Source organism: Arvicanthis niloticus, chromosome 27, assembly GCF_011762505.2.
Source record: "Arvicanthis niloticus isolate mArvNil1 chromosome 27, mArvNil1.pat.X, whole genome shotgun sequence".
NCBI classification, from domain to species: domain Eukaryota; kingdom Metazoa; phylum Chordata; class Mammalia; order Rodentia; family Muridae; genus Arvicanthis; species Arvicanthis niloticus.
The window spans coordinates 15,342,290-15,356,449 of NC_133435.1; the positions used below are offsets into that span (position 1 = coordinate 15,342,290).

The following is a 14,160-nucleotide window of genomic DNA, read 5'->3' on the forward strand; positions in this document are numbered from 1 at the left end:
AAAAGACTGCTTAAAGGTGCAATATGTTAGGAAGAATAGAAGTTACTCAGTGGTACTGAGAAGAATAGATATGAATGGATGTAGGGTTTAAGAGGTTTATGTAAAAACTGGCAAACAGATGCAAGAAAAGCTTTCACCTGACTACAGCCTCCCTTCTGGGGAAATGGGAAACTTTTATATCACAAATCTTGATGCCAATTGTGGTTTGCACTTCAATTGTACATACTAAGGAGAGAGAAAACATTGAGGCCCTTCCCCTGACTTCCTGGAGATGGCAGTAGAATGCATACAAAAATAAAGTCAGATTTAAGACTTGGTTTTATATCAAAGAAAAGCACACTGCCCTCAAATATATATACACACACAGACACACAAATATTAAAAATGTGAGTGTGTGCGTGTGTGTGTATCTTGAAGATTACTTTCCATGTGTAAATAATATTATAATCCATTTAAGATCCAGAAAGATAATCATCTTTGCTTTGCATCATCTGTTCTTTTCCATTTCTGCTGTAATCAACCATGTCACTGAGCACGTTTCAAGCTCTCTGACATGAGGCTTGAGTTTTTTGTTTAGGTTTTGGTTTATTGTATTGTAAATGGATATGGTCACTCGTGTTCCATGGAACATGTGTGGAAATCAGAGGACAACTTGCTAGAGTCTGTTCTCTCCCTCTATATTTTGTGTGGATTCAGATTGTTAGGTTTTTCAGCAAACCAAATTTCTCAGCATTCTGGAGATGGAATAGAAAATGGAAATTTTGTCTCCAGCTTTTATTTGCTTTAAAGTTAGGAGGCCTGATCATACTTATCATTTGCTAAGGAATTATCATATGATACAATGATTTTAATCCAATCATGTTTTTTTGTTTTTTAATTGATAAGCCACTTTGTGGTCCTTACTGCAGGTGCAAACTATGGTCCTTAGAACTACAACTTCTAAAAAATGCAAAACCTTAGGCACCACCTAAGTCTACATTTTAGCAGGGTCACCAGGTTATTATAAAGTATTATCTTTAGGAGTTACCATTCAACATCTTACAGACATCAGCAGACACACAAACCACACCATTCTATGAGCTGATGATTGGAATGCCGTGTTTGAATTTTTCTCAGCACCACTGATGTGTGAAAGACACTAAATCATGTTAGGAAAGCCAGAAGCTGAGAAACAGTGATTAAATGTTTTTAGATCTGTGAAAGACAGTACCTTATTTTAATTTTAACGTGCTAACAAGTCACTTGAGTAGGTACTGTAAACCTTGTTTCTTCTGTAGCAGGTAATGGAGAATCCTGTTGAGAATAGAATTTTCAGGCTGGGGATGTACCATAGCTCTTGTATGTGTACTTGCAGCTCTACTCAAGTGTAGTAGAGCACTTGTGTAGCATTCGCATGACCTTGGGCTTAATGTCTAGCACCATCAGAGAGAATTAAGTTTCCATTGGCAGAAAATACATCTGCTACAGTAGTCTGCAAGAAGGTACTTGCTTGCACACCCTCCCTTAGACTAGTAATGGGCATAGTCATCTTGCTCCATCTGCTTGATATCCTGACCAGTAAGCTCTAATGGATAATTTGTCACATGCTTACTGCTTAGAATAAAGCTTTTTTGTGTTATAAAGATAGTAACATCCACAGTTGTTCTTAAAAGTTATTAATGTTCATTCTTAGAAAACCAGCTGCTCAGGGAATTTAAGTGGCTAATGTCTAAAGAGGGGAGAGTCCTTTCTCTTTTCTTTTGAGAATTATTAGTATATGTTATTACCTTCTATCTAGCATTTAGCTTTGGATCTATGAACAATTGTATGTACAAGGTTCTGTCCCAAAGAATCTGCTGTGAGTCACATTCCCTGGAAGGGAGTATGCTGTTTATGTTGGAGATGAGGGTAATGGTGAGTGATCCTTTATCCATCCTCTGCTTCCTGAATCTACCCCTTGTAGGCAGAGGTATCAATATCTTCCTTCCCAAATCCTACACTATGCAAAATAAATAAAATTAAATTTCCTGCAGGCATTCAAAAGTTACTGGCTATATAGGCAAATGTATTTTCTTTGGAAAGCAAATTTTGTTTTTGTTTGGGTTTTGATTTATTGTATGTATGATTTGTGGGCACTTGTGTACCATGGAATGTGTGTGGAGATCAGATCTAGAGCTTTGACAAAATGCAATTTTGCGTTGCAGCAATTTCCAGTTTACGTGCTACCAAAAGTAGAGTATCAAGGTTGTTATGGAGTTGAAGCTCTGACTGAAAGCGAGCTCTGTCGCTTCTGGACTGAAAGTTTATTGCATTCCAACTGCTCGTTTTATGTTGGTGAGTCTATAGGAGTCCTCTCTCCCCTTTGTAACTCTCTTTAAGTACTTACCTTTGAATTCAGCTATACACACTTCCATTTTATACTTCTTTGTTTTCCATTCTCTGCTTATGCTGACTCTGTAGTTAAACAGTGACAGAGAGTATTGATGAGCTAGTAAATTGATTAACATATTTTGTAATTTTCTTACAATTATAGTGGCATTGTCTTAGAAGTCTCATCTTGAAGCAGCATTTGACTTTATTTTGGTTTTGAAGTTTTGAGCAGAAGGAAATTAGCAGGACTTTGAAAGATGTTGCCAGGGTTCTTGTATAGTTAACCTGTTTCACATGACAAGTTACTTGCTCTCATTGTTCATTCTGTTCCTTCACATTGGAATGTTACACGATGAACATCTCTGTCATCTCTTGTCTTGGTCTCTATACCAGTACAAGGTGATACTGATCTGTCTGCCCTACCAGCTCCCATCTCCCCAGTCTTCTCCTTCTTTTGATCTCTAAATGTGTTCGTTCACTTGCCCTTTGTTACTCCCTACATCATTGTTCTTTCTTAGGCCATCACTTTTTCCTATTAGACAGTAAGTAGTTTTGAGGTTGGAGCCTGGAAGAGCTTTGTATTTCTAGTGCAGAGCACAGGCGTGGTGCCCTGTGTATAGTGAGTACTGTGTGTTTTTCTTTCCTGATCTAGAGACAGTGATTATTTATTTGAAAATTTGTCATCCCCCCCCCCCCCATTCTGAGTAATCAGTATTTTGGGGAGTTCTTGTTGTTTTTTTTATATAGCATCTGGATGGCTTCAAATTCCCAATCCTGCTTCAGCCTCAAGTGCTGAAATGAGTCCATGCTGCCATACCTGTCTAAGGTTTTAACGCTGGTCCTAGAGTATCTGTTTGATTGGTTCAGAATGGGGTCTGGTCTTCATGTTTGTAACCCTATCTCAGATAATAATGCTGTTAATCTAGGGCACTCTAAAAACCGCCACAGCTCATAGTCTGCAGGTGCACTAAACACACTTGCTTTTTGTTTGCTTGCTTGCTTTGCTCTATATAAATGTGTTCAACTCCTTCTCTATAGTACAGTGTCTCTTGCACCTTCAAAACCTTGAGTTTCTCCTTTAAGAAAATCTGTAGTCTCATCAAAACTTTTCCATCTGCTGCCCAGTGTTATGATGTTTATCAAATTTATAGAGATGGCATCCAGTCAGTCCTCACCTTACACAGTTCTTATAAGCATGACCTTCGGTTACAAATTATGAAGTAGATTACAGACACACATGATCAGTGACTGTCTGCATCCCTTCTTTCAGTCTGTGAACTTCTTACCAGTTCATGTACAGAAACAAAATGTGTAGTGTGGCACCTCCTTGTCTCCCAGTGATCAACCACTTGAGATTTTATGAAAATAAATAATGAAAACAAGAAATTGGCCAACAGTGATTAAGGGGCAAGGGGGACACAAAAATTAGTAGTGCTAGAAATGAAATTGTAATCGAACTTGCATGGAGCTGTAGAAAAAAATAGCTCGGAATGTTAACACTACCACTGCTCAGACTCTTGAATCGCTGCCACAGAGACGTGGTGAAGGCTAACTACCTGATGATGTAAACGAGAGCAGCGCTGTGACATGAAAGACAGCTAACACCAGCATAAGGCTTTATAAAGGAACTCTTGGGCAGAATATGGGAGTCGAGCTAACTTAGAAGAGAGTATGCCACTTGCCACAGTGGGGAAAGTTGCTCCTCTGTCAGGAGCTGCCTAAGAAGGCAGTGAGCACTGTTCACACTACTCTTGGTAAGACCTTTTGAAAATGTAGAGTCATGCTGTTTTTGATGTTTTAAATTTCATTGTACTAAATGCATATTTTTTATATCTCATTCCTTTAAATACAATTGATGGAGACTTTGTTTTGGTAAAACATGTAAAAGTAGTGAAATAATTGTAAAATTTCTCATTTATTACCAAAATACGTTATTTCTGCTTGTATGATCACTTTTACAAACTTATACTGCATTTAAAGCTAGGAATACCTATATGCATTATGTATAAATGATTCACAAACATAGAGGCTTCATTTTTGCTATCTAAAGCAATGCCTCCCAGGTGTAACTCATTTTAAAGAATGATCTAAAAGAGATTGGTTGTTACTGAAAGACAATGGCCAGAACTTTCAGCTTCTCAAATCTAGCTTAAGTACCCCAAGGCTGGGGAGTCAAGTGTCTCAGGCTCTAATAGAACTCACGTGAACCCTCTGGTTAGAAAGCTCCACTGGTGAGAGCTGTAGCTCCCTTGAGGAAGTAGGCCTTCCTAGCACTTAGTACAGAACTCCCTGTCTAGTTAGTTCTTTGATAGACTGTATTTGCTGGATACTATACTACATACTTTTATTGTAGAACTTTTTTTTAAAAGGTAAGTTCTATTAGTAGTCTCAGATTTATTTATTAAACATCCAAAAATACATTTTTGCATTTAATATCCTCTTTTTATGGCTGTTAAACCATTAAAATGTGTCTTTATTATTAGGAATGTCACATATAATGAGCATTAGAGATGGAGAGGTGAAACTTAAGTTGGCATAAGAAATAACAAATGGCTGTGAGAACACATGGGTATGTTGCCTTAGTGGGAAGATGTCTGGTAAAAATGTTTCTAATTAACTTCTTGAGCATAAAGCAAATGAGATTAAAGTAGGCTAGATATGGAAAGGAGGTAATAAGCTATATGTAATTTTTGTAGTCCTAATGACTGATACCTACTTTCTAAGTAATTTCTTTTGACAATAAAATATTACCAGTTAAAAATATAAGTAAAATCTAAAACATAAAAATAGAAATAAGTCTAAAGCATTATTTCCCACATTGGTGGGTGTTTTTTTTTTTAAGGATTTATTCACTTATTTTATGAATATGAGTACACTGTCTTCACACCAGAAGATGGTTGTGAGTCACCATGTGGTTGCTGGGAATTGAACTCAGAACCTCTGGAAGAACAGCCAGTGCTCTTAACTGTTGAGCCTTCTGCAGCCCTCTGGGTGTTACTCTTACACTGTGATGTTTTTAACCTTCATACAATAGTAATAGCACGGCTTTCCTGTTGACTCACGTGTGTTATATTTGCCTCAGGATCTCCTCTGTCACTTAGTACATCACAGCACCTCTGTGCATGCCTCTGCTAATTTTATTCTAAAATGTACACATTACTTTCTACAATAGAAATATCATTTTAAAAATAGAATGTTTTGGATTTTGTGGATTGTAGATTTATATCAGGCATGCAAGAAAATAAGACTTTTCTGAATAGATTGCTTTTCCCACAGAGACCTTTATGATTGCTTTAATAAAAAGCAATATTTTTATAATAAGTTTCATAATAATGTGTCTTTGATACTTATGGAGCATACACAGCTTTGATTTTTAATTGCTTGTATACATGGTGAGCACATGCCTCTCTTTACAACTTCATGAAGATGCAGCTTTAGTGAGAGCCAGAAACACCAATATCTGAGCAGGGTTTTCTCTTAAATTGGAGGTTTGGGGTAATAATTCTCTTTGTGGTGTATGGACATGTGCCAACTTTTTTATATTTAACAAATATTTTACCATGAAACATACCATAATCCGTATATCATTTTATTCAGGTTTATTTGATACCCAGTGAAATAGATCTCTCCTTTTAAATACAAAGTCCTTTATAGTTGAACATCTTCATATAGAGAGCCTAGATAACTTATTTTTTGTTTTATTTTATAACCACAATGACTTGGGTTTTATATTTTCTTTTAGGGCATATTGATGCATTTACTTCAAAGCTTTTCATGCTAGAAGAAATCACTTCAGAAGAATTAAAAGAAAAACTTGCAGCACTCAAGTAAGAAAGTGCCTCGTGGTGGGCATTGAAAAGACTGAACTCTTTTAATGTGATGGTGGCTTTTCCTTTACCTCCAAATAGTGATAATGTTTGATTACTCTCTAGATCTTGAGGTCCCCTAACCCAGTTTACTTTGTTTCCATCTGCAAAGAAACATACTGCTAGCAACTCCAGTCTTTCCACTTCATCCAAAAGGAAGCTAGAGCCAGAAAGTGTGTTGTAAAGTTTAGGGAAACACATATTTTAACCCTGTGTATAGAAGGGGAGGATGAGACAGCCACAGACTTTCAGCCCTCAGAATTATGTGACTGATTGGACAGCCTGACTCCTGAAATTTCCCCATTCTACCAAATGTTAGACATCAGAAGTAAATTAGTGGTTCTCAGAACTCCAAGTGCCCCATTGTGAGGGAAACACTTATGCAGAAGATTTCATGTTGTCACACAACTTGGCAGGAAAGGCTATGGTTGCATCATGGCCATTTCATATACAGAGAAGCTGGCACTGGGAGTGGTTCATTCCAGCAGTGCTAAAGTCACCGCTGTTAACTCCAAAGCTCCACTTGACACAGGTTTGTGAAAAATTGGTCACACTTGAACCCTGCATACACAAAAGTCCACTTTAAGAATTGCTTTATATGTGTGCACAGAAAAGTCTTTCAGTACATTACTAACCCTTTGCCTCACTTCTCTCAGTGAAAAAAAAAAATTTAAAGAAAAATCATAGTGGAAATAAGTTTGTATGTAAATGAGGCACCCGATAGTTAAAATGCAATGCTTGCTTTCGCTTTGGCTGGTCTGGCCCACTCTACGTCTATCATCACACAGACATAGGTCAGTTTTCTTGGCAACTGATTACAGCTGTTCTGTGTTTTTAATTTATTTAGATATTTTTAAATTAGATGATTATAACTGCTTTAACACAAAATAATTCATGAACATCAAAGAAAATTGAGGAATGTATGTGTCTCACCACAGCACAATCTACTTGCTGGTCCTTGTGTGGCATTAGTGGCCTGTGGCTGCCTTTGGCTGTGAGCAGTAGGCCACACGTGGATTAGTGAGGTTATACTTCCTAGGTTTGTTTGTTTCAGTTTAATTTCATATCAGTTTCTCTTCGGTTTAATAGGATTTCAAATTTATTTAACATTCTCCAGCACATTCTAAAGAAATTATGTAGGTAAGTACTCTGGGGTATTTGCATAGACATTTTGATTTTCTTTACTGGAAGTTATTTGAAGCTTTGATAATGTGCCGTTAGAAATAGATGAAAAAACTGTAAGTGTAAAAAGTATTTTATCAGAGTTGAAAATTAAAAATAGGAGTGAAAGATAACATGATAGTGTCTGGCTGTACTGAAATTGCAAATGTTTTGTTCATATTTCTCTCTGCGTCTCTGTCTCTCTCACACACACCATATACATGTGCGCACACACACAAACACACACAGAGCATCTTGCTGTATAGCCCAGTTTGACCTCAAACTGTCAATCATCTAAGATACATGAGTTTCATTGATTAAAAACTCAGTATTTGAAATGTTATTTAGTCTTTGTACCAAATAGTCATTTGCTTCCTTATGTGAAAGTGATGAGAGAGGGAAAAGCCTCCCTGGAAGCTAAGAATAATTCTCTGACCTCCTTTGTCAACACTAGTTACTTTCAGTTTTAAAAGTTGGTGAAAATGTAGCTCACTATGTTTGTGGGTAATTCTGTAGAACAAAAGCTGATCATCTTCATCTTTATAATGTGGAAAAGAACTCTTTCACTTGGAGGTTTGTATTCTCAAGAAAACATAGGCCTCTAACCATGTGCCTCTCATTCCTTATGGTGATCACATTGAATCCCTTGAAGCTTTCCAAAAAGCGAAGAAAATGTAGTAGATTGACCACCACCAATTTTTGTGTTAATAGAGGATTGTGATTGAGGCTCTGATTTGTGTGTAGACCAAAAAAACCAGATCTCTATATTGAGCTCTACTATGTGCATAACTGTGGACAGATTGCTTAGCATCTCTCATAAATTAGTTTATACCCAATTGGAGTTGATCTCAGAAGCTTGTGTGAGTCTAGTGTTAAATGAATGAAAGTATATGGTTGGAGTATATCATGGATTAGAGAGTTAGATGGATTGTTTATCCATTAAATGACTGGCATTTACAGATTGATAAAATGGTAAAAAGGAAATGGTCAGATATTTTTGAATTTCAGAATAAAAACTTTGATTAATTGCCTGAGGGGTTAAAAGTAATTTTAAAGGCTTCTGAAATCTTTAATTTGCTGGTCTTTAAATACTTTCCAAAGTGGAATTCTCTTCCTGTGTCAGCTCAGTTTTGCTCTGTGGGGTTAGGAGAACATGATGAGATTGGTACCGTAAACCTCTAAGTTGAGTCTCAATGTTGGATGCAGCTTGCAGGAAGGCTCCTACTTGCTCTCTCATGCAGCAGAAGATTCTTCACTCCTGATCTACAAGACCTCAGATGGAAAAGTTAGTAGAACAGCATATAATTTGCATAAGGCACATTGTGACCTTCCTGGAGTACCTTCCAGTCTCTCTGTTCCTTGGGTCCCATTAGATCCCAGCTACCTATTACCATATCATATCCATCATGGACGAATACCTTGTACTTTTCCACCCAAATCTCTGCGCCCTGCAGCACAACCAAAGGTAAGATCTGTTTTACAATTAAATATTCTATTCTCTACTTGCTGCTACATGTGTGTATGCATGAGGCATCCAGGAAGTTCAGTGCCTGAGTGTTTGCCCAAAGCAAACTTGTATTTTCTTAGTTACTATTTATGTATATCCTCTTCCATTAAACAATTGAGGCAATTTGTAAAAGAGTCCATATAATACAATTATGATATAATTAAAAATTGATTAGTAAGATAAAGAAATACTTAAAAGCAAGTATTAGTAATTAGTGAATAAAGTGGCTTATTAAAAATTCAGTAAAATATTAAGAGCTAAGTTATATTATGATATTTTATAACTTAGAGTTTATTGAATTATTATTAATGTTATATTCATTATAAAAACCTTCTAGAAATATCAGTTGAGTAACCTTTTTAACCTAGAGTTTGAAGACCTGCAGCTGCAGACACTTTCTATACTGTCCCTACCATGCCACACATTCCTTGTCATGTTACCAGTTCAGTTTGAGTTTAGTCACAGGAATGACAGACACTGCTGTCTGCAAATGAATCCAAATGTAAGCACAAATCCAGTGCGTTTTCCTGCCATGTTGCTAAACACCTTATGTCTTTCATCTCTGTCTAGTTCCCTAGGGGCTCCTATAGAGCTCACATGGAGCTCACATGTGTGTCTAGTGAACACTGTCTTCTTTTTCCCTCTCTCTGTTTTGCCCAATTAGTCTGTGAATGTCCCCAACTACTTTGAGAAAATAGCTTTCCTACAATTGCCAAGAACTTCTTAATTGTTGTTGCTGTTTATATTGTTCACATTGGATGGGTTTCCACTCCAGTGTCACCATTTGAGAAGATCAGTCTATTTACTTGTCAGTATTTTGGTGCATGCCAAGCAGCCATGCATCACATTCCTAGTGAGCTTTCACAAGAAAGTAGAAATGTGCCAAACTGGCTGAGAAAATGAGAGCATGGAGAAAGTTAGTTAACACTCTATTTATCTTCGGTTTTGGTGACTGTTTTTAGTTTATAAATACTCTAACTAGTGATTTTTATAATCTAAGGAAATTTCTTAAGTAACTTAAAAATAATAATTAGAAAAATGTTTTTGAAAACCTATATTCTAAAAAGACAATTTTCTTTTAATTTAGAAACACTAATCATAGTCTGCCAACTATAACATATAATTCTGTATGGGGGTGTTTTATTCCTTTTTGGTGAAAATGAATGGTTTAATACCTTAGAACTGAACAACTTTAAGTTGAAGAAAACTTTTTTTCTTTGTTTGTTTTCAAGATAGGGTTTCTCTATATAGCCCTGGCTGTCCTGGAACTCATTCTTTAGACCAGGCTGCCTCAAACTCAAAGAGATCTGCCTGTCTCTGTCTCCTGAGTGAAGAAAACATATTTATACAAGGTGTTTTTAAAAGAAGTGAGTGCATAGACTAACAACAAATATTGAGTGCTTATTATACCTTAGAATTTCTTGGAAGATTTAACTTTTTCAGTAGGCTGGTCAAATATGCTGCAGTGTAACAAAAAAAATCTGTTAGACAAGGAGAAATTCTGTATATTAAGATATGAACACATAAGTATACATTCTAACTATTCAGCCATGTGTATTACTGGGAAGTGTCCAGTACAGAGACAGATGATGCTCTTGAGATTTTCTGGGACCAAACTGTTGTATAGCCTGCACTGGGGACATAGACAGTTAGATAACTAATGTTCCCTTGGTGTGTTTTAAAAGTCAACAGGACCCCTGTTCTGTTGTCCCACCACAGCTAGCCTATAGTAAATGCATGTATATATCCCCTGGACACCCTGTCCTTCTTTTCTTTCTCTGTTATGTCCAGTCAGTAAATGTCCTGAAGCCCCTTTACGAAATTGCTTTTCCTACGAATATTGAGGACTTTTTAATTGTTCATTTTGTTGTTGAGTGTTGGTGTTCACATTGCACAGGATTGTGTATACTGTGCAGTTCTCCACCCTGATGTCACCTCCCTGCCTTCTAGCCAGGCCATAGAAACAGGACTTTAATAATTCTAACCAAGCCCAGCACCTGTAGGGTTCTAGTCTTAGTATATATGTAAAAAGATCAGAGCTTTCTGAAAACTGGGAAGTCGAAGCCTGTGTGAAGCACTTGTCTGCATCCCTTTTGATGTAGCCTTGCCTTAGTGTGATTGTCCATTCCTGCTGCTCTCAAATCAGGTGTTATCCTTGGACAGGGCCTGAACACATATTCCAGTAGACCTGCATCTGCCTTCTACTACACCAAGCAAGAGTTGGACTGCAAAGTCCCATCTGCTCCCTTTTCACCACTATAGGTTTTATAAGATGTTTACTGAACACACAGTTTTCAGAATGTTTGCTTTCCTCAAAAACCCAATTAGTGAGTACCTTCAGGAAAAATGCCTGCTGAGTGGGCAAGTGACAGTTGTCTTGAGAATCGACACTTACCAGTCGATCGTATTGCTAGACATGAGCATCAGAGACCAACAGACATACTGTAGGACTAAAGTGCTCAAGTTTGCCCCATTTCTAGTCATGTAATTTAAAAACAAACCAAAAAAGCTTGGGAAAGAGAAAGAAGAGACACTAGATTTGGGTACATTCTTAGTGAACCTCCATGCTGGCATTTGGTTCATTAGACTAGACTGTGAGAGAGTAAGTTTGAATGTGTGTATCATAACCTTACCCTCCCATCTGCGGGATTGACTGCATGGGATGTACAGAAACACTGCTCGTGCAAGGTGGCGAGGGCACTCTGAGGCCGATGCAGGCAGCTTTGTGGAAATGGTTGCAAGCTATATACAACTTTGGTTTTACGTGAGACTGCTAATTGGTCAGGAAGGTTATAGCATTTCCAAGTCTTCTCTTTAGACAGGACTCTGATCCTGTGCTGGGTGCAAGCTGGAGCAGGCATGAAAAAGAGCTGGGGTCCTCTCACCTGTGCCCTCTCACCTCTCCCCCTCTTCCCTTCCAGGCCTTTTCCTCCCTGTCTGTTGGCATCCTCTTCCATGTCCACCTCCAGTTTTCTCCTCCTCCGGTCTTTCCCCTTCTTTCCTTTTATATTTTTCACTCCTTCTCTGTTTCTTCTTCCACCGTTTTTCTTTATTGCCTTGCCTTGCTCCATCTTACTGTCTGTCCTCTCGTTTGTCTTTCCATCCCTTTGTATTTCCTCTCCCTGTCCTCACTCTCCTTCCCTTGCCTTTCTACAGAACTGCACAGTTTCAGAAGGCCTAGCCTTTCCTCATTTTCTAATTTCACCTTTCAGCATCTTGCAAACATAACAGCAGTTTACAGCTGAGCTCTGCTCCAGCTTTTTTCCTCATCGTTACCAGAGTTTAATGTTTTAAAACTGGGTCAGATTAAAACTTCTTAAGTTAGCCATGTAGCTGGGACTTAAAATTTTACAAAAGGTCATTCCCAAGTTGAGAGTCTCTGTGTAAATGATGCAGAGTAGGTTGTATGCAGGCAAGTTGTGAATGTATTAAGTTATTCTGCTCTTGCTTCATCTCGTAGGTTGGTGGGACAAAAATGCCTACCCATAACCACAGGAATCCAGTTTCCATGGAAACCAAAAGCAGTTGCCTGCCTGTTCAGCAAGTTGAAAATGAAGGAGTGGCTCGGAATAAAAAGAAAATAATGCAAGGGCTGGACCATAGAAAATGAAGTTTCAGGAAACCCAGTTATAACAGTGTTTAATGTTGAACTTCAAGGGGGAAATGTGCCCAAAAGATCACCTAGCAAGAATGTTTCCCCTTGCTATCCTGGAGATCCTGGAGTTCTTACAAAGTGCCTTGGAGGGCAGTGACGGCGGAAGTTAGTCACTCCTCAGCTCTGGTGCGTGGAGAATCTAGAATGCTCCATTAGCATGGCAGCAAACTGAGTAAGAAAAATATTTTTGTAGCATTCTTTTCTAAAAATCATAGGTAGGAAAGTCACTTGGTGTTTTAGGAACTGTCATGTATTATGTTATCAATTTAATTATATTGCCACTCAAATTAGACTGGCCCAAACAGTTAAATATTGCCAATGTTAAAAACAGCTGTGTGCATTATTTATGACCCATTTTTGTCAGTGTTAAAACTGCTGTTGATGTGTTTAAAAACTTGTTCAAATTCCTTTGTGGACACCGGAAATGAAAACAAGAAACATCCTCATCTCTGAAAAGTGGCAAATTGATATTTTCCTGCGAGGCAACCACCCTTGTGTTTTACAAAAACACACAAAGCATTCTGTGGTGTGACAGCTTTGGTGACAATATCTCTACTACTTTGCACAAATTCCATGTAAATGTGGTGAAACACTGCCAAAAGGAGAGATACCATGAGGATGCAGATTCGGGGGGGGTGGGGGAGGGACACAGGACTTGATCATTCTGTCAGACATGTTGAAGGTGCCATTAAGCCTAGGATTTTTTTCTTTTTCTTTTCTCACGTATCGTGGTTAATTCAGAAAGCAGCATCAGCAGTGGGTGTGGCCAGTATGGATTTGAGGGGACAGATATGTTTACTTTTTGTTACCTGTTTCTTAATAAACACTAAAAGCATCAGAAATGTGTTTGTCATCTCAGAAATACAAGCTTTCATCAAAGGCAATTTTCATGTTGTTTTTTGGAATTCTGTGTGTGTGTGTTTCATGTTAATATAAAAAATTTTAACCCAAAAATTGGAGTCTAAGGAAGTGGCTTATTGCAGAGGACCCAAGTTCCCAAGTTTGATTCCCAATTACTTGGGTGCCCACAACCATCTATAACTCTAGTTCCAGGGGCTTGGATGACCTATTTTCTGGCTTCTGTGGGCACTGAATGTATGTGGTGCAGTTATATACATACAGACAAAACATTCATACACATAAAATTTTCTTAATTTGAAAAAAAAAAAAAAAAGGAAGACCCAAAATCCTCTAAAATAATTTAAGTTGAAATTCTTACTTTCTACTATCTGCATTGATTTTCTGGGGGGAGTTGGTTACCTAAATTATTAGTACATACAGATTTTCGTTTTGTTTTGTTTTTTGAGATGGGGTTTGTACATAGCACTGGCTGTCCTGTAACTCACAGGAATCTACCTGCCTCTGCCTCCTGAGTTCTGAGATTAAAAGTATGTATAACACACCCAATTACTGTATTTTTTTTCATGAGTACACTGTAGCTGTCCTCAGACACACCAGAAGAGGACATCAGATCTCATTACAGATGATTGTGAGCCACCATGTGGTTGCTGGGAATTGAACTCAGGACCTCTGGAAGAGCAGTCAGTGCTCTTAACCACTGAGCCATCTCTCCAGTCCCATACTATATAAATTTTAATGTATCATTTCCTCAACCTACCACT

The 14,160-nt window shown here is 37.8% G+C and overlaps 1 protein-coding gene across 3 annotated transcripts in view; it reads left to right on the forward strand.

Annotated features, from left to right (window-relative positions):
* Positions 1-13,422, forward strand: part of Ice2 (interactor of little elongation complex ELL subunit 2) — a 38,870-nt gene extending 25,448 nt beyond the window's left edge. For 2 of the 3 annotated variants that reach the window (XM_076926176.1, XM_076926177.1), the window contains 5 exons: positions 2,184-2,313; positions 6,092-6,176; positions 7,305-7,355; positions 8,583-8,841; positions 12,344-13,422. In XM_076926176.1, the coding sequence (XP_076782291.1) occupies positions 2,184-2,313; positions 6,092-6,176; positions 7,305-7,355; positions 8,583-8,841; positions 12,344-12,493 (675 nt within the window). In that variant the 3' untranslated portion in view covers positions 12,494-13,422. The remainder of the gene's footprint in view (positions 1-2,183; positions 2,314-6,091; positions 6,177-7,304; positions 7,356-8,582; positions 8,842-12,343) is intronic. The other variant, XR_013107777.1, reaches the window with a different exon arrangement.
* Positions 13,423-14,160: the final 738 nt, after the last annotated feature.